The sequence below is a fragment of the Nothobranchius furzeri genome, chromosome 10 (assembly GCF_043380555.1).
Source record: "Nothobranchius furzeri strain GRZ-AD chromosome 10, NfurGRZ-RIMD1, whole genome shotgun sequence".
In the NCBI taxonomy this organism is placed as follows: Eukaryota; Metazoa; Chordata; class Actinopteri; order Cyprinodontiformes; family Nothobranchiidae; genus Nothobranchius; species Nothobranchius furzeri.
The window spans coordinates 27,477,201-27,494,943 of record NC_091750.1 but is presented as its reverse complement, the minus strand read 5'-3'; the positions used below and the strand labels follow the sequence as shown (position 1 = coordinate 27,494,943).

General features: G+C 43.5%; 3 protein-coding genes across 6 annotated transcripts in view; 1 reads left to right on the top strand and 2 right to left on the bottom strand.

Moving 5' to 3' along the window:
* The window catches only part of zgc:110540 (deoxynucleoside kinase), a 31,248-nt gene that overhangs the window by 10,805 nt on the left and 2,700 nt on the right, over nt 1–17,743 (bottom strand). For 2 of the 3 annotated variants that reach the window (XM_054731022.2, XM_054731021.2), the window contains exon 2: nt 3,621–3,739. The exons of the other annotated variant lie outside the window; for it this stretch is intronic. Coding sequence is in view for 1 of the 2 variants with exons in the window: in XM_054731021.2 (XP_054586996.2) it covers nt 3,621–3,739 (119 nt within the window). In the remaining variant the exon portion in view is untranslated. The remainder of the gene's footprint in view (nt 1–3,620; nt 3,740–17,743) is intronic. 3 annotated transcript variants of the gene reach the window in all.
* Nucleotides 1,070–3,607, bottom strand: LOC139072164 (uncharacterized). 2 transcript variants are annotated; one of them, XM_070555471.1, is made up of 2 exons: nt 1,495–3,603; nt 1,070–1,338 (listed from the first exon to the last, which is right to left on the bottom strand). In XM_070555471.1, the coding sequence occupies exons 1-2, from the start codon at nt 1,910–1,912 to the stop codon at nt 1,070–1,072; spliced, it is 687 nt and encodes a 228-aa protein (XP_070411572.1). In that variant the 5' UTR covers nt 1,913–3,603. The 2 variants fall into 2 exon arrangements, 1 of the variants encoding a protein (XP_070411572.1); XR_011521756.1 differs by having other exon boundaries at nt 1,254–1,338; nt 1,495–3,607.
* Nucleotides 15,331–17,743, top strand: part of pfdn1 (prefoldin subunit 1) — a 12,384-nt gene continuing 9,971 nt past the window's right edge. The window contains exons 1-2 of the transcript XR_011521757.1: nt 15,331–16,588; nt 16,693–17,554. The gene's annotated coding sequence lies outside the window, so the exon portion shown is untranslated. The remainder of the gene's footprint in view (nt 16,589–16,692; nt 17,555–17,743) is intronic.

The following is a 17,743-nucleotide window of genomic DNA, read 5'->3' as shown; positions in this document are numbered from 1 at the left end:
CCTCACACCTTGGCTCGTGTGTTTATGTAGAAGATCATCAGGGGGTCTTTTGTTCCCTCTTCAGGGGGGAAACTCCCACTGGGTTTGAATCTGGGACTCTCCACCATTGGACCTTAGAACTGAAGAAGCCTCTCGGATGAGAGGTGAAACGTCTTCAAGCAACTCAAAGAAGTCCAGACGCTTTTCTTTCAAAGCTCCTGAGACTACAATGACCTGGATGACTGAGAACCTTCAGAGACAAAAACAACAAATTGTCTATCCTAAAAAAAAGCAACTGTAATCTTTCAAATTGAAATTTATTCAATTTCAAGGCAGGGTTACTGGACACAAGTGCAATATGCACAATCAAAGAAACAAACCCTTTCATTTGAACTAAACAGCCCACGTCCAAATAATCACACAGGCAGTAACACATTTTAAAGTGTCAAATATGAAATGAAACGGGTAAACTTCCATAAAACTACTTCAAATAAAATAGAGGGCTGCTTTATCCAATCCCCACAAATTTTGTAGCATCAAAAATGTAATTTTCAAGTATAAAATCACACTATCAAAAAAGTGCATCTGAAACAAACTCAGTAAGTAGCTCATGTAGCAGTAAAAAAATAATAAAGTTTTCAAGTATTAAACATTTTGAATGAAAGAAAAGTGCAATAAGTGCACTGTAAACAAACAGCAACAGTGTGCATCTGAAAAGTACAATTCAAGCATTGGAGATTTTGCATTGAAGGTGACCTGGATAAAGTTAACAGTCTGTCAGAGTCTGGAACTATTCTTGAAAACAAAATAAATGTAAATGCGTGAGGTACTTCAATGTTGTTCATCTAATCTCACTTAAACAACGACAGGTTCTTTCTGAGGAATATAAGCATTTCTGCTCTTGCTGCTGTCAGACCATTCCTTTCTTCATCCACAATATTGGATGCTGTACTAAACAGTCTTTCACTTTCAACACTCGTTGAAGGAGCACTCGGGAACTTTACTGCAACAGCAGCAAGGAGAGGAAAGCGGGCATGGTTGTCTGCCCAGTACTGGAAAGGGCTGTCTAGCTCACCCATTGTTGGTTCTTTCAAGTACATTTGCATCTGGATAACTGCTGCCTGGGTACCTTGAGCAGGTTCATCATGTTCCTCCAGAATTTTGTCAGACAGACTGCTAAAGCTAATCTTACTTGTGGTAGGAGGAGAACTAGCATCCACGTGAGCAAGCTTTTCTGCTGGCTCTGGTTCTGGCTTCCTTGTCCCCGCTTTGTCAGCTGATGCCTTGGCCAGCGCTCGCTCCATCTCTTGCTTGAGGAGATTCTTTGCCGTCCTGGCAGCTTCTCCCCCCGTAAAGAATCTGACACAACAAACAAAAGGGGTTGAGTACAACTTTATTTGTTGCTGCTGCAAGAGCCTGGCCTGCCTGGATGCACACAGACCCATAGAGATAATACACATTATATTTAAACTTAGACAGTATTAATAATTAATGCATTAATAAAATACGCCTCACCTGTCCTTGTAACGAGCATCCAGTAGAGTCGCAACAGCGTAGAGGGATTCACTTTCGATGCCTGTTGACAGCTTGGAGGAGTGTGCTCTTCGTTGTTTTGATGCCGCTGTCGGTTCGGTTCTCTTCTGCTTGCAGACGTTTTAAAACGGTGACGGCTGGGATGACGTCGGCTGCAGTGGAGGTCGCTGAGCTGATTTTCCTCGACAACTCCTCGAACGGTTCTAGCACGGTCAGTTTTTTCCAGTAAACCCCACTCGTTGGCTGATAAAGTTGCGGGTAAGCTGCGGTCGGCAGCATAAGCGCAGAGAGCTCGCTTCTCAGTCAGAAGGCGCTTGACCACGTAGAAAGAGCTATTCCATCTTGTCTGGACGTCTTGGACGAGACGAGCTGGAGTGGATGTGGTTCCCGCTCCCTGCATTTCACGCTGCAGGTCTTCCAAGCGAGACTGCGCCAGTTGGGAATGCTTGAAATGTGCGACAATCTTTCGGCTGTTTGCTAATGCATCGCTAACACTGCGTTACTTGCGTTGTCCCGTAGAATGACGTGCACCTTTTCCAGAGGAATCCCCCAGTTATTTAGCATCTCGGCAATGGCGGCTGCGATTGTAGCTCGGTTGTGTGAACCCCGGCACTTTTTGACCTGAAGCACCGCGCAACAGAAGTGATGTGTCCCGGAGTCAACCCAGTGCACTGTAAGACTTATCAGTGACACTGGGCAGACATCTGAAGTCCAGATATCTGTAGTGAAGCTCAGGGCTGGAACTCCTTTCAGCTTCCCGGCTAACTTGGCTGACACTCGGTTGTATAGTTCAGGTAGCGCTGTCTCTGATAAACATGTCCTGGAGGGTAAACTGTACCTTGGCTCCAAGTGTTCAATCAGCCTGCGAAATCCCTCATTTTCCACCACCGATAGCGGTTGGTCACCACGTACAATGAAGTTGAGCAGCTTTTCTGTAATCCCCATGGCTTTAACGTCGTCTGCGGGGAGTTTACTTTGCTTCTTGAATGACTCCAGTAGCGATTCTTGGTGTTGCTTTTCTCTTTTCGGCCCCCTCGTTAAAAACTCCTCGTGCTCCCTCGGGTGGCGTTTTTTCAAATGTTTGATTAAATTAGTAGTGTTGAAAGTTGCGACGGAGGTTCCACCTCTTGGAACAACAGCTTTGCAAACATTGCACGTTGCTGTCTTGCTTTGCGGAGCTTCCAGAGTAAAATATTTCCACACAGCGGACATTTTGTGTGTAAAAGTTTGGCGCTGCTCATGCTAGCCCGCTACCTGTAAACTGCTGTGAGTGGACTTCCTGAAAGGAGCCGCGTCATCTCTCTGTGCCTTCGGGGCACAGACAGCACCTCCCAGCCCGGGATGTCTCATTTAGACATTACACACAAGGTGGCCGCAGATTTTGGAGCAAGGCGCTGCAGTTGCTCTCCCTCGGCTGCAAAACCTAGAGCATGACGGGAAACGCCTGGCTCTCACCTGATCTAAGATCTGATTGGTTCACATTCTGATCCAAACATCCGGTGGTAGAACATGAAATGTTAGTTGGTCACATGTATTCTGTAAATCATGCAACGTTGATGATGATAACTATATAGACCATAAAGAGGAATGTGTTTTGTGTTCTTTTGTCACGTTTCCTATGAACACACTGAAGCTACAGCTGATAACCTTTACTTATTATTACAGTCATGTCTCCATATACAACATATGATATCCACAAGCACGTAAAGATGTGTTTCAGCTGCTAACAGGCACCACAATTAAAATTGAAAATTGGACAAGTGTGAACGCTAACGCGATATCTTCATCCATCGTCACCCCCGAGCTACACATGCAGGAAATCTGTCCGACTTTAAACGCCGGCTTTCAGCCCCTCCCCCTGCTGCGTCCGTCTGCTCTCGTCTGTTTTCCAGGCGAGGCGCTGCTCAACTCGAACACGGCCTACAGACAACTATGGTCTTCCCACCCCTACTGCTGCGTTTTCGGATAGGCCCCGCCTCCAGAAGGGCTCTTACCCAAGTCTCTGTTACCATGGTTACTTAGTGCTGCAAGACACCCAGAGAAGAGAGCTGGCTTCATATTTCCTGGCACGCACACGCATACACACACACACACACCAATACACTCACCTGGTAAATGTCCTCACTGTCATTCTGCACATTGCACCACTTCCCGATTGGTTCAGGAATCACCTCCCATTCTTCAGATGCTGTCTGCAGGAGGCGCACGAAGGTGGATTTACCTGCAGCTAAGGTGCGTTCGCACGCACGCACGCACGCACACGCACACGCACACACACACACACACACACACAGGGCCAGATTAACACTGTTGTACCCTGGGCAACAATGTTCAAGGGCCCCATCATCACGACCCAAGGATCACCATAATATGGTCACATACAGAATATTTTACTGTAATATGCAGTAAATATACTCAATACTTGAATGCCTGACAACACGTAACCCGCTCTGGGTAACCTTTGACCCACCTTGTGTGGACTGACCAATGAGGAGAGGGTCGTAACTTGAGGCCCTCTCTTCATTGGTCAGTCTGCACGAGACTGACGTTCAGAGTCAAGGGCAGCGAAGCGTCTCTGTGCAGCGCAAAAGCCCGGGTGGACAGTTTGTTTAATATAGGGCAGGGGTGTCAAATATGCGACCCGCGGGCCGGATCCGGCCCGCAAGCGGGTTAAATCCGGCCCGCGAGATGGTTGTGTAAACTTTATTTTCATACTTTACAATGTAGAGTGAAAATAACCTTATCTTTGTGAGCAAGTTTACTCTGTAATGAGTATAAATAAAACAAGGCTCACACAAGAACTTGAATCACATCCTGAAGTTGGCCGCCACTCAGGATGTGACTTCTGATGTTGATGTGTTGGTGAAAGCTAAAAGATGTGAAGTAAAATGAGTCAAATATACTTTAAGTGCTGCATGAAACTGATCTAGCCATGTGACCTGTAAGTAGGGATGGGTACCTTTGACATTTGAATCGATCCGGTACTAATTCCCGGTACCTACGAGTCGATACCGGTACTTAACGGTACCAATTTTCGATACTTTTGAGTGTTTATTATTTTAATTCTCTTTTATAATTAAATATATATTTTTCTCAATATATAACCATATTTGATAAATATCACGATAAATAACATACAAGTTTGTATTTTAACATCGTCCTTGTAGTTTTATAAGCTGATAGTTAAACTGAAGCAAACATCTTTACTGTGAACTAAATTTACTGTGTATCTTCATTCCTTTTGCCGTCCTTTTTCATTTGATTTTTCCTACTGGGAAGTTAGAATTTCCGAGGAGAAAGCGAACGCACCATTAGCTGATAACAATGGTGGCAATGGAAGCTAACATATCAAGCTAACGTTATCTTTAACAGTTTATTTAGCTGCTGGAGCAGATTAAAACGATGATGCCTCAAACTTAGATCGTTGTCACTGGTTTTACCTTCACCCAATCACCCGTCGCATTTAGTAAAGTAAAGCCAAACTTTAGAGCGCGTTCATGTTCTTCTAGTCGGAAATTCGGAGTTCCGAGGAGAAAGCGAACGCACCATTAGCGAAACGGAAGCTAACAAATCAAGGTAACGTTATCTTAAACATTTTATTTACCTACTGGAGCAGATTAAGATGAGGATGTCTCACTTAGATCGTTGTCTGTCGCTAGTTTCATAACCCAGTTACCCATCACATTTAGTGAAGTGGACCCAAGCTTTAGCGTGCGTTCTTTCTACCATGCTTGCTCTGTTTACAACGGGCTCGCAGGGACCGGCGACATAACGCTCTTGCGCATGCGCAACTGTCTTGGCAGTACCGAAACGAGGCACCGTTTGAAATGACGTGAATCGGTGTTCGGTCGGTTCTATGGAATTCGGTCGGTACCTTAAAAAGTACCGAATTCGGTACTCATCCCTACCTGTAAGCTCTTTGAATCACTAAGGAATGTTTTTTTTATTTGTTGATTTTTTTTTTTTTTTCAAATTTTCAAGTACACTTCAGGTGTTGTACTTGTACTACACTGTCCTCAGGCTCTAGCCTTGTTTTATATTGATTGTATTAAAACAAAGAAAACAATCTGAAGTTTTTTTTTAATTTACCGGTCCGGCCCACTTGGGACTAGATTTCCCTCAATGTGGCCCCTGAGCTAAAATGAGTTTGACACCCCTGATACAGGGTGATCATACTTCCATTTCCAAACAAGAGGACAGGGGATCTGTGCCTATGACGTCACACTATGGCAACGCCACACATATTACGTTGGGACCCATTTTTTTGGTAAGAACTAAATTAATATCAGATTCTGACAATAAAAGGGCTCTAAAACAATTCATATGTAAATATTTTGCATATTTAATACAAAATCTAATTTTTCTGCTTTAGTGCTGCAACAAGGTTTTATTAATAATAAATTATTATACCTTTTGTTTTACTACACCATCGGTAAGCTTCCTGTGCACAGATTATTAAGGGTGCTTGTTTCAGCTGTGAGATTAGACGATAGGATCAATGAAAAAATAAGTTGTCACACACTCCATGGAAACTTTCAGAGAATCCACAAATAGTGGCTTTCAAATAGTTTTGTTACTTTTAGCAAGTTTAGAAAAGCAGCAGATGAGACGGCATGTCTGATAATTTAGTTTTTCATCTGATAATATTAGAACATGTCTGTAATGTCTGAGGGGCTTTTATAAACACTGTATAACTAACACTACTGGAGAGGGCATGAATTACACAGAGGCTTCTGGGGAGCCCAGTTATGGGGGGGGGGGCAATTTTGGCTTTGCCCCCAAAATGTCTTGAAACGGCCCTGGGTGTGTGACTGAGTGTTGAAGGTGATCTGAATTGTATCAGATGCATAAATATTACATGTGTGTAACTTATTGTTTTATGCAGGTAAAAACGTGTCGTGGAGATAAATCTACCTACTTTTTACTTTGTTTTCTTGTTTTTATTGAACTATTTCCTGTCCTGTCTGTCTCTCATCTTCCTGCATCTCCTCTAAACTCTCCAGAAAATCTGCTGCCTGGATTTTTACTTTTTCACCTAATCAGTTACTTCTGAGCAGATCAAAGGGATCTCCTGACCTCAAAGCGGAGAGCGTGTTTGGATGCTGCGTCAGTGAGGTGAAATCACTGCAGCACTAGGGCTGTAGCGAAGCCTCGACGAAGTCGACGGCTCGATTCTAAAAATTTGTCGACGTCAGATCCGGAAGTCGACGCACCGCGCCCACTTGTTGCATCCCCAGGAGTTTGTAAATAGAGGAGGAATCTGCCTGTTTTTCCTCTAGTTCGCCCTCTTCTCCGCCTTCACTAACATCTCCGCCAAATACCGAAGACCCGGAACAACGTCCGTCCACTACTAGATTATTTTCCTGTTTTGCCCCTTCGTCTCCCGGCAACGGACAACAACTTCCGGGGTCAGATGCGCTGCTTCGTGTCTATCGCAGATGTAGAAAATCACCGGGAGCGTTTCTCCCTTAATAAAGGAGCTTCTTTCAGACATGAGGAGAGCTGTTTTGGTGGTAGCAGTCTCTCCTCCATGCTGGTCTGTTTGCTGCTGGGTGTTTTTGGTTTATTTAAACTTGGTAACTTGAACTTAATGTTGGTAAAGCTACTGTTAGCATCTTCGCTAACAGCTTCTTGCGTTGGGATAAGCTGTTACGTTTTGGTTTAGAGTTCATCTTTTTTGTGGTGTAGATCTCCCTTTTATTACATTTAGAGTGTTGTGGGTTTTCGGTTTAGTTTAAAATACCACCTGAGTTTGGTTTAACCCGTAAGACCACTCGCCTCACGCACATAAGTGACCAAAACAAAGCAGCATGGAGACACTCCATCTTCTACCACCTCTCAGGCAGCAGCCTGCACTCCCAAGTTCTACATGTCACCAGAAAACCAACACAATAAACGCAGTGTTATACAAAATGGAAGGCCTGTAGTGTTTATTCTCTTACAGTAAGAATTTATCAATTTTTTTTGAGGAATTTATTTGAGATTTTCTGGTTTTTGTTAATTGTGCAATAGAAAAATAATCATTAGATTAATTTTCTAAATAGTCATTAGAATAGTCGACTATTCGATAAAATAATCGTCAGAATAATCGTTTTAAAAATAATCGTTTACCCCCAGCCCTACGCAGCACAGGTGATGAGCTCCGCAGTAGCAGAGCGCTTCAGGCACAAATAAGACAGAAAGTAGAGAACATGTGCGGACATGAACGATCGTGTGTTAATTATAGTTTTTTTGGTTGCGCCACTTTGAGAATGGACCGTGCAGTGGCGTGTCCAGATCTTTTAAAATGGGGTGGCCCAGGTGAGGCACAACTTTGTGCATGGGTGGCAGCAATGGTTATGCTTTTTTTGTTTTGCCTCCAAGCCTTTTGTGGACAATGAAAAGCCTATTTAAAGGTAAATTAGTGTGTTAGCACCCGGGGTGGCCAATCAGATTCCAAGGGTGGCATGTGCTACCCCAGGCCACTCCCTGGACACGCCCCTGGGACCGTGCGCTGGAAGCAGTGTTGCCAGATGTACGATAATTATCGTATTTGTACCATAATTTTGGACTCTGTACGATGTACGATCAATAGTTTCAAAAATCCTCAAATGTACGATAATTTCACATTGCATCTAGAACCAACTAGTGATGGGACGAAAGACACTGGCGCGTCAGCACAGTGTCGACTGCACAAGAGTGAAACCCCGTATCGGTGCGTGTATCGCTTTAAGAAAATATCACGTGACCGACACAGGATTGTGTGTCGTTTGGATGCGCCGCGCCAAATTGTGTTTATAAGGAAACAAACCGTATCGACATGTTGCGGATTTGTTGGTTAGAGTTTTGCTGTTTGATTTTGGATTTTTCCTTACCTCACGCTCACTTTTCTCCGCTGACTTCATGGATCGTTCCAAGAAGTTTTCCCCAGTCTGGAATAATTTTGATCTTTTGACGCCAAAAAAGGTAAATTGTTTTCTCCATTTGGCAACGTTTACTGTTATTTCTGTATTGTAAATGTGTTTGTAGTCTTTCTATGGTAAGAGGCTTAAATTGTTTTCAGATAAATTAACTATTTATTTTATTGTAGGTGAAGTGTCGGCTCTGCTCCACAGAGCTGTCTTACTCAAATAAGAGCACTTCATCAATGCTGAGGCATTATAGAGCTCGGCATGGCAACGATGAAGTGGTAGATACCCCAGGTATGTTGAAATTATCACCAAAAAATCTGAATTGTCAAAATTAGTCTATTACACACAAAAGGCTTTGTGTGACTCTGTAGTATTGCTTGTAAAATCCTTTTCATAAGCTTTTTAAAGCTTTTAAAAAAGTATTTCCTTTTGGCTTGCAGTTCCTAACAAGCAAGCAGTGGATGATGCTGTGGTGCCAGCCACTCACCATTGTTGAAAATGAGGGAAGCTTATTGCACCCTCATATGTTCTACCAAGCAGGAAGGTATGTTTAAGTAGGGCTGGGGGTAAACGATTATTTTTAAAACGATTATTCTGACGATTATTTTATCGAATAGTCGACTATTCTAATGACTATTTAGAAAATTAATCTAATGATTATTTTTCTATTGCACAATTAACAAAAACCAGAAAATCTCAAATAAATTCCTCAAAAAAATTGATAAATTCTTACTGTAAGAGAATAAACACTACAGGCCTTCCATTTTGTATAACACTGCGTTTATTGTGTTGGTTTTCTGGTGACGTGTAGAACCTGGGAGTGCAGGCTGCAGCCTGAGAGGTGGTAGAAGATGGAGTGTCTCCATGCTGCTTTGTTTTGGTCACTTATGTGCGTGAGGCGAGTGGTGTTACATTTTAAACTAAACCGAAAACCCACAACACTCTAAATGTAATAAAAGGGAGATCTACACCACAAAAAAGATGAACTCTAAACCAAAACGTAACAGCTTATCCCAACGCAAGAAGCTGTTAGCGAAGACGCTAACAGTAGCTTTACCATCATTAAGTTCAAGTTACCAAGTTTAAATAAACCAAAAACACCCAGCAGCAAACAGACCAGCATGGAGTAGAGACTTCTACCACCAAAACAGCTCTCCTCATGTCTGAAAGAAGCTCCTTAATGAAGGGAGAAGCGCTCCCGGTGATTTTCTACATCTGCGATAGACACGAAGCAGCGCATCTGACCCCGGAAGTTGTTGTCCGTTGCCGGGAGACGAAGGGGCAAAACAGGAAAATAATCTAGTAGTGGACGGACGTTGTTCCGGGTCTTCGGTATTTGGCGGAGATGTTAGTGAAGGCAGAGAAGAGGGCGAACTAGAGGAAAAACAGGCAGATTCCTCCTCTATTTACAAACTCCTGGGGATGCAACAAGTGGGCGCGGTGCGTCGACTTCCGGATCTGACGTCGACAAATTTTTAGAATCGAGCCGTCGACTTCGTCGAGGCTTCGCTACAGCCCTATGTTTAAGAAATGTTTGCTTTAATTAATCAACTACTTTCATGGTGTGTGTGTGTGTGTGTGTGTGTGTGTGTGTGTGTGTGTGTGTGTGTGTGTGTGTGTGTGTGTGTGTGTGTTTATGTAACATTGGTATTACAGTATTGGTATGTTTACTTGTAGGTCATCAAGGACTTGGTGAGCCAGAAATATGAAGAGGAAAAGGAGAAAACAAAAAAGGACCTCCAGAGCGTCATTGCTGTTAGTTTAACAGCTGATATGTGGACATCCATTAATATGGAGGCATATCTTGCCGTTACTATTGCCACTATGTGGACAAAGAAAGCCATGAACTCTGTTCATCAGTCTTGGGAGTGCAGCATTTCCCTCAGAAACACACTGCAGAAAACATGGCCACAGTTAAAAGGAGCCTCACGGAGGAGTGGGGCATAGCAGGCAAAGTCAGGTGTCTTGTCACTGATGCAGCAGCAAACATGATTGCATGTGCTCGAATGCTGCAAGTACGGCAAACCATTTGCATTGCCCATTCCATAAATTTAATTGTAAGAAAATCATGTGATCAAATCTCAACACCAACAGAACTACGCAACAAAGCACGGCAAATTGTGACATACTTTCGATCAAGCACCACGGCCAAGGAAAAGCTCTCTCAAATGCAGCAACAGCTGGGAACACCATTGCATAAATTAATAAATGAGGTGCCGACACGATGGAACAGCACCTACCACATGCTGGAGAGACTGACTGAGCAGAAGGAGGCAGTCTGGGTGTCACTGGCCTCATTAAAAACTGATCTCACTCCACTGACTCCAGAAGAATTTGAAATCATTGAAGAGATGCTCAGGGTGCTTGCTCCTTTTTACCAAGCCACAAGAGAACTCTCTGAGGAAAAAAGAGTCTCGGGGTCAAAGGTTATTCCATTGAAGAAGATATACTGAAGAGCAAGAAGAGTTTTTCAACAAATTATCACCGGAGCTGGCTAAACAATGCAAAAATGTATTTTCAAACGCCACCACCAGGACTCTAAACTCCATACAAAAACAAGGACTATTGGAAAAGTACAATTTACATGAGTTACCAGTCATCATGATGTTATTGAAAGTCACTGCCAATGATGGGCAACAAATTGGTGCATTGATTGACTTGGCCTCTGATACAAATTATATTACCCACAAGGCGGCAAATAAACTAAACCTCAGAAGTGAAAAGATAAAACTCATTGTCCATGGAGTTGGAGGGATGAGAATCCAGGTAGAAACTAAAAGGTATCTTCTAAAAATCAGAGTGAAGACCCCAAAGGGAACTTTAAGATCTCATCAGTTGATTTGCTATGGGCTGGAAGCCATTGCTGACATCCAAAACCATGTGACAGCAAAGCAGTTACAAAAGATTTTCCCAGATGTGCAACTTGGTGATCTTGAGAGGCCTACGGAGATCCACCTTCTCATAAGTCACAGAGAAGGTCAACTAGTACCACAGAAAATCCATGCAGTAGGAGATCTCGTGTTGTGGGATGGGCCCCTTGGTAAAACAGTTGGAGGAACCCACCCAGAGCTTTTTGAAGATTTGACAGTTTCCACAAATGGGTCAGTTACTCACTTCGCGAGGTCTATGAGGACAGCCGCTTTCAAATATGAGGAAGTAATCAGTGGGATGTCCCAAAGGTCTCCCCAGAATATGTGCCCGAAGGCAAATCTGCAAAGCACAAGCACTGCAACTACTACTCGTGAGTTCCTCAAATGGTGGAAATGGGACAGCATCGGTGCAGCCTGCACTCCTAAATGTGGAGGATGCCGATGTGGAAACTGTCAGCCAGGTGGGAAGGACATGACTCTCGCTGAAGAGAGAGAACTACAAGTGGTCAAAAACGGACTTACCTATGTAGAAAAAGATGACCACAGCAGTAAACCGCACTGGCATGCCCGCTATCCATGGGTGGAAAATCCTGCCTCCCTGCCAAACAACCGAAGGGCGGTTCAAGCCACCTTTTTTAGAATTGAAAAACAATTAAAGAAAGAACCAGAGTTGAAAATCGCATATACCGCCCAGGTACATGACATGGTGGAACGAAAAGCAGCCTTGAAACTGTCAGAGGAAATGATCAATGAATGGACTGGGCCGGTGTGGTACGTTAGTCACCTTGTTGCACCAAACCCACACTCAACAACAACCCCAGTGAGGCTTGTATGGAACAGCAGCCAAAGGTTCATGGGAGTCAGTATGAATGACTTGTTAATGAAGGGTCCTGATGTTCTAAATCAGGTTCGCGCAGTCCTCCTCAGATTCCGTTGTGGAGTATATGCTGCGTTAGATGTGAAGAAGATGTACAACTCAGTTTGGTTGGAACGCGAAGAAATGCACTTGCATAGGTTCCTTTGGAGGGACACAGAAGAGGAAGAACTGGAAGAATATGCAATCACCAGAGTTAATATGGGAGATAAACCTGCTGGGTGTATTGCACAACTTGCAATGCGTGAAACTGCTAACCTTCCTGCATTTACTCACCTCAAAGAGGAACGAGATGTTATACAAAATGCTACTTACGTTGATGACATACTCACCTCGCACAATAGCCTCATCCAGCTAAAGACCATAACAGAGAATGTAGACCAGATCCTGAAAGGGGGTGGATTCGAACTAAAACCTTGGGTCTTCTCTGGGCAAAGTGGGAGGCAGGAGGATGGAAATAGACTGGGGGAAAGAGAAGCAACATCCGTGATTGTACCAAACCGGATCGAACAAGGTGACAACAAAGCACTAGGTCTGAGGTACAAGGTAGAAGAGGACATGCTTCAAATCATGACTGTGATTAACTTTTCGAAGAGGAAGAGGAAGATACGGCTTGGACAAGATCTCCAACAAGATCAGATTAAAGCCTCAACACCAAACCCTCTGACAAGAAGGGAACTCCTCAGCCAAGTGTCAGGATTGTACGATCCGGTTGGTCTAGGAACGCCAGTCAAACAGATGGGAGCAATTCTTGTGCGAAAGGCATTTCAGGAAACAAAAGGAAAAGGATATTCGGTGCAAGAAACATGGGACACAGCGCTTTCAGATGATCTTCGACATGAGGCAATAAAACTTTTCGAAGAGTACACCGAACTGGCAAAAATTAAGTTCCACAGGTCACTGACTCCCTTAGGCTTCGCTAGCAAACCTTTAGCCATTACATTTTGTGATGGAAGTGAGCAGGCTTTCGGCGCAGTGATGTACCTGAGATGGGGAGATGAACAGGGGCTGGTGATCAGATTGGTGGAATCCAAGGCCAAATTGACTCCGGTAGAGCACAAAGGTGACACAGTAAAGTCGGAATTATGTGGTGCCGTGTTCGCATCCCGTTTGAAAAAGTACTTTGAAGATCATGGCCTTATTGAAGTTGGAAAATGGTATCACCTCCTCGACAGTCAAACCATCCTCGGAGCAATACAGAGAGACAGTTATGGCTACCAGACATTTTTTGCGAATAGAATTGGAGAGATTCAAAGCAACACAAATATCAAAGACTGGCATTGGATTCCTGGTCCTTTAAATATTGCTGATGTCCTTACGAGAGGCACTGGAGCTAAAGAGCTCGGACAGGACTCCAAGTGGCAAAACGGGCCAAAGTTCCTGAGCTTGCCGGTAGAGGAATGGCCGGTTAAGTCAGCTAAGGAATTAGCTACCGCTGCCAAAGAAAATGTCAATAAATTACAGAAAAGGCATTTGTGGCTGCACTGACGAGGGCCAAGGCAAAACAGCTTGAAGCAGAGAAGGGTCCAAAAAATCCCCCAACCAAGAGCAGGAGACCTTCCGCAGAGCCAACCATCCAGAATCTGATAGATGTTAAGCGCTTCAGCTGCCTATCCCGGCTGATCAAAGCGGTGGCATGGCTCTGGAGAGCAGCAAGAAGACTGGGAGGACATCATAAAGCTATGGACAAACCACAGTGGGAGGCAGTTCCATTAGTTGGCACTATAACGACCAACGAAAGGGAAGATGCCCTTAGAGACGTCTTTCTTTCAGCACAAAAGAATATGAGTCTACCCACCACCACAAGAGATAGGATGGTTGTCTATAAGGATCAAGACACAGGATTATTGGTCTGTGGTGGACGGATACAGAGTTATGATGAAGATCAAGCCAGCGTTCCCATCTTACCTTCTGATGCCTGGGTATCCTGCTTGTTAGCTCGTGAAGCCCATAACCAGAATCATGAAGGGGTGGCTGGAACTTTGCTAAGGATGAGATCCAAGGCTTGGGTCATAAAAGGGAGGAGGATCGCCAAGCGGATCGTTGATGACTGTTTGATCTGCAGAAAGGCCAGGGCACGGAGATGTCAACAAATCATGGGTTGCTTGCCACCTGAAAGGACAGAACCTGCCCCTCCCTTCAAGTTCACATCAGTGGATCTATTCGGTCCCTACCACGTGAGGGATGATGTTAAGAAGAGAGTGACGAAGAAAGTTTGGGGAATCGTGTTTTGCTGCATGGTCAGCAGAGCCATCTATGCTGATATCGCAAACGACCTGTCAGCAGAGGGTTTTCTAACAGCCTACCAGCGATTTACTGCAATAAGAGGACATCCACGAAAGATCTGGTCAGATCCTGGTACCAATTTCATTGGAGCTAAGCCGGTTTTGGAGATGTATAAATTCCTCGACAATCAGGACAAAGCAGGTTTGGAGGATCTTTCTGCCAAGAACGGAACTGAATGGGTGTGGAAGCTTCATCCAGCGGATTCTCCACACAGAAATGGCGCTGCTGAAGCTGCTGTACGCGTGATGAAAAGAGCACTGCAAAATCTTGGAAAGGGATCTTCACTAACATACAGTGAGTTTCAGACAGCCCTTTATACAGCAGCCAATCTTGTGAATGAAAGGCCAATTGATGCCAGGACCCAGAGCCGTGAAGACTGCATTCACTACATTACACCGAACACCCTCCTGCTTGAGCGAGCGTCTCATCGAGGAGACTCAGAGACCTTTGACTTTACCAGTTACCCGTACAAAAGACTCCGAGCCATCCAGACGGAGGTGGACAAGTTCTGGAGAGCATGGAGCCAACTTGCAGGTCCTAATTTATTTATCCGGAGCAAGTGGCACACTGCCCAGAGGAATGTCGCCCTTGGTGACATTGTGTGGCTAAGTGATCAGAATGCTTTAAGGGGGCAGTACAGGTTGGGTAAGGTAGTTGGGGTCAACCCGGACAGTGAAGGCATTGTGAGAGATGTTGACATTAAAGTTACACCAAGTTACTGTGCACCTGGTGTGAAAACAAAAGATGGACACGGACGGCGAGACCGATCATGTCTGGGTGGAGGCAAAGACAGAACTGTTATCTTACACAGAGATGTTAGACGCTTGGTTGTCTTATTGCCTATTGAGGGACAGAAATGAGATGTTCTTGACCTTTTCATGACTTGCGATATTTCTTGTGATTCCACACAAATATCGAGTGGGAGGTGTGCGGTCAAAATCATGATCATACAGCATATTTAGATTGAAATAAAAACTAAAATAAAAATATAAAAAAGAATGGAAAAAAATATGTAAAAATAAAGAAAATAATTAAGACACACGGGGTAGGTGGTAGATGAAACAGCTGGAACTAATTAAGGTCAGTGCGCGCGTCGCTCCACGTCTCAGAACGTCACCACGCATTTCCTGCCTGAAATGTTTTATGTAGGATATGTCAGGAGAGAGAACTGTTTGTGAAAGTTCCTAGAGGAAGCACTAACGTGGTGATCCTCCGAAGCGGTAAATGACACTCATCTAAAGACTGGAAAGGCAGCCGGTAAGACGCAGATTTGTAACGCGTGTGCGCATGCCGATCAGCTGATGTGTGATGTTAAGCGCAGCTCGGAGCTGTGGACTCCGGTGCGCATCATAAATGTTTGTGTCGGGTGTTTAGAAGTCAGTTTGATGTTTGATTGTTAATAAGTTACTTCAAACCTGCTCATTATTTGATGTTGTTATGTAAGAGTGAAACAAATAGCTGAAGTGATGAATTTAAGTGAGTTTGGGTCCGAATGAATTAATATGCCCGAATGAATTAATGATATATATATATATTCGTGCTAACATTTATAAATGAATATCACATTGAAATCACGCATTTTATGAATGGCTGTTTATAATGAAATGTTACACAATTTACACTGTTTCTTAGCACACACACAATGTTTTTGTTTAAGGTTTTTCACCTGCTCGTAGGCTTTGCCTTGCTTCGTGCTTCGTCATCCCCTATTTCCGTCTTGGATAATATGAAACGGAAGTGAAATAAAGGAAAATGAAAAGTGAAGCCATGAAGTCCTGAGTGGAATCCTGCGTATTTCTCCAGTAGATGATCCCTGTTAAGTGGGGATTGTGTCACCTAACAGAGGAACTTAACAATGATCCACATTGAGCTTCAACATCAATCTTCAACGGTGACAAAACCCACTGCTAAACAGCTGGCTGAAAATCTGTCAAAGCGGCTAACCGAGTCCATCTGTAACATGGAATCGCTCAGTGTGATGTCACTGGCGACATTGTTGGACCCCAGGTTTAAAACTGCTGGCTTTTTTAGTCCACTGAAAGCAACTGAAGCTGTCAAGAGACTGAAGTCAGAGTGTGCTGCTGAAATGAGGAGCCATGAGCCTGACCCAGCAGTAGAGGAGCCTAGCACTTCACGTGGATCAGAACACAGTTCAGGTATGAAAACACATTTCTTTGTGAATATTTGTTTATTTCTGCGGAAGTTTGTCATGTGATAGTAAACCAGTGATTAACAGACTTATTTCCAATTTATTTGTTAGGACACAATCTCTGGAGGCACCTTGATATGGAGGTTGAGGAGAGCAGGATGACCTCTAATACTACAGCCAATTCCATAACTGAAGTCCAACGCTACCTGGCTGAAAGAAATGCACCAAGAACACAAGACCCATTACAATATTGGAAAAATAACCAGAATTTATATCCACACCTTTATCAACTCGCACTTCAATTCTTATGCACACCATCTTCATCTGTACCCTGTGAAAGAGTGTTTTCTAAGGCAGGGGAACTGGTGTCTAAGAGGAGAAATCGCCTTGGAGCAAACACACTGCACAAACTTTTGTTCCTCAATAAAAATGCATAAATGAATCCATATTTAGTCTTTTATTTTGTATGATCTAACTCAGAGGTTAACACATTTACAGAAGTTAAAACTTTTACTTCTGATTTTTATTAGACACATTCAGAAGATTTAACATGCCAACTCATTGTAACATTTACACAAAGGTTATAAGCAAATGTTAAACTCCTTTCATAAACAACTTAACTTAAATTGAGTAAATTAAATTACATAATGATATATTTTGATTACAGGAAATTAAATTTAGCACACCTGGTGTGGGTTTGCAGCATGTAAGCTTTTCCATCTTATTTACCTGCAATGATTTTAGAAATACTGCAGGTGTCGCTATTGAGTGACCAACACAGTGTCAATACAGTTTGTCTAGTGTGTCAATACACTCCTTGAGGTATCATCATTCCATCACTAGTAACAACGCCTTTTGCTGTGGCTTTCCCAAGTCCATTACATAATTGTAAACTGTTCTGAAGTCAGATTTCACCTCAGTGCTTACAGGTTTATGCTATTGTGTCTATTACAAAAGCTGACTCTGGAACTAGGTGAGTAGACTGCTTTGTCATTTATTGGGTCAGTTTTTCCACTGCTGTGATGTTTTGTCGCGTGCGTTTAACCTATGTAGAAATGACATAAATAGGACTGCGCAAATGTGCATATTGTGTCATTGCGTGGAGGTCGGAGTGGTGTTGGCACACTCTGCACGTTATAGGCATTATATTACTGGTTTTAAA

What these genes read in the sequence shown, in the direction of transcription:
- LOC139072164 (XM_070555471.1), bottom strand. Translation starts at nt 1,912, where the DNA reads ATGCAGGGAGCGGGAACCACATCCACTCCAGCTCGTCTCGTCCAAGAC. An exon ending in GATGCTCGTTACAAGGACAG is followed by an intron (nt 1,339 to 1,494) that starts GTGAGGCGTATT and finishes TTGTTGTGTCAG; the next exon opens with ATTCTTTACGGGGGGAGAAG.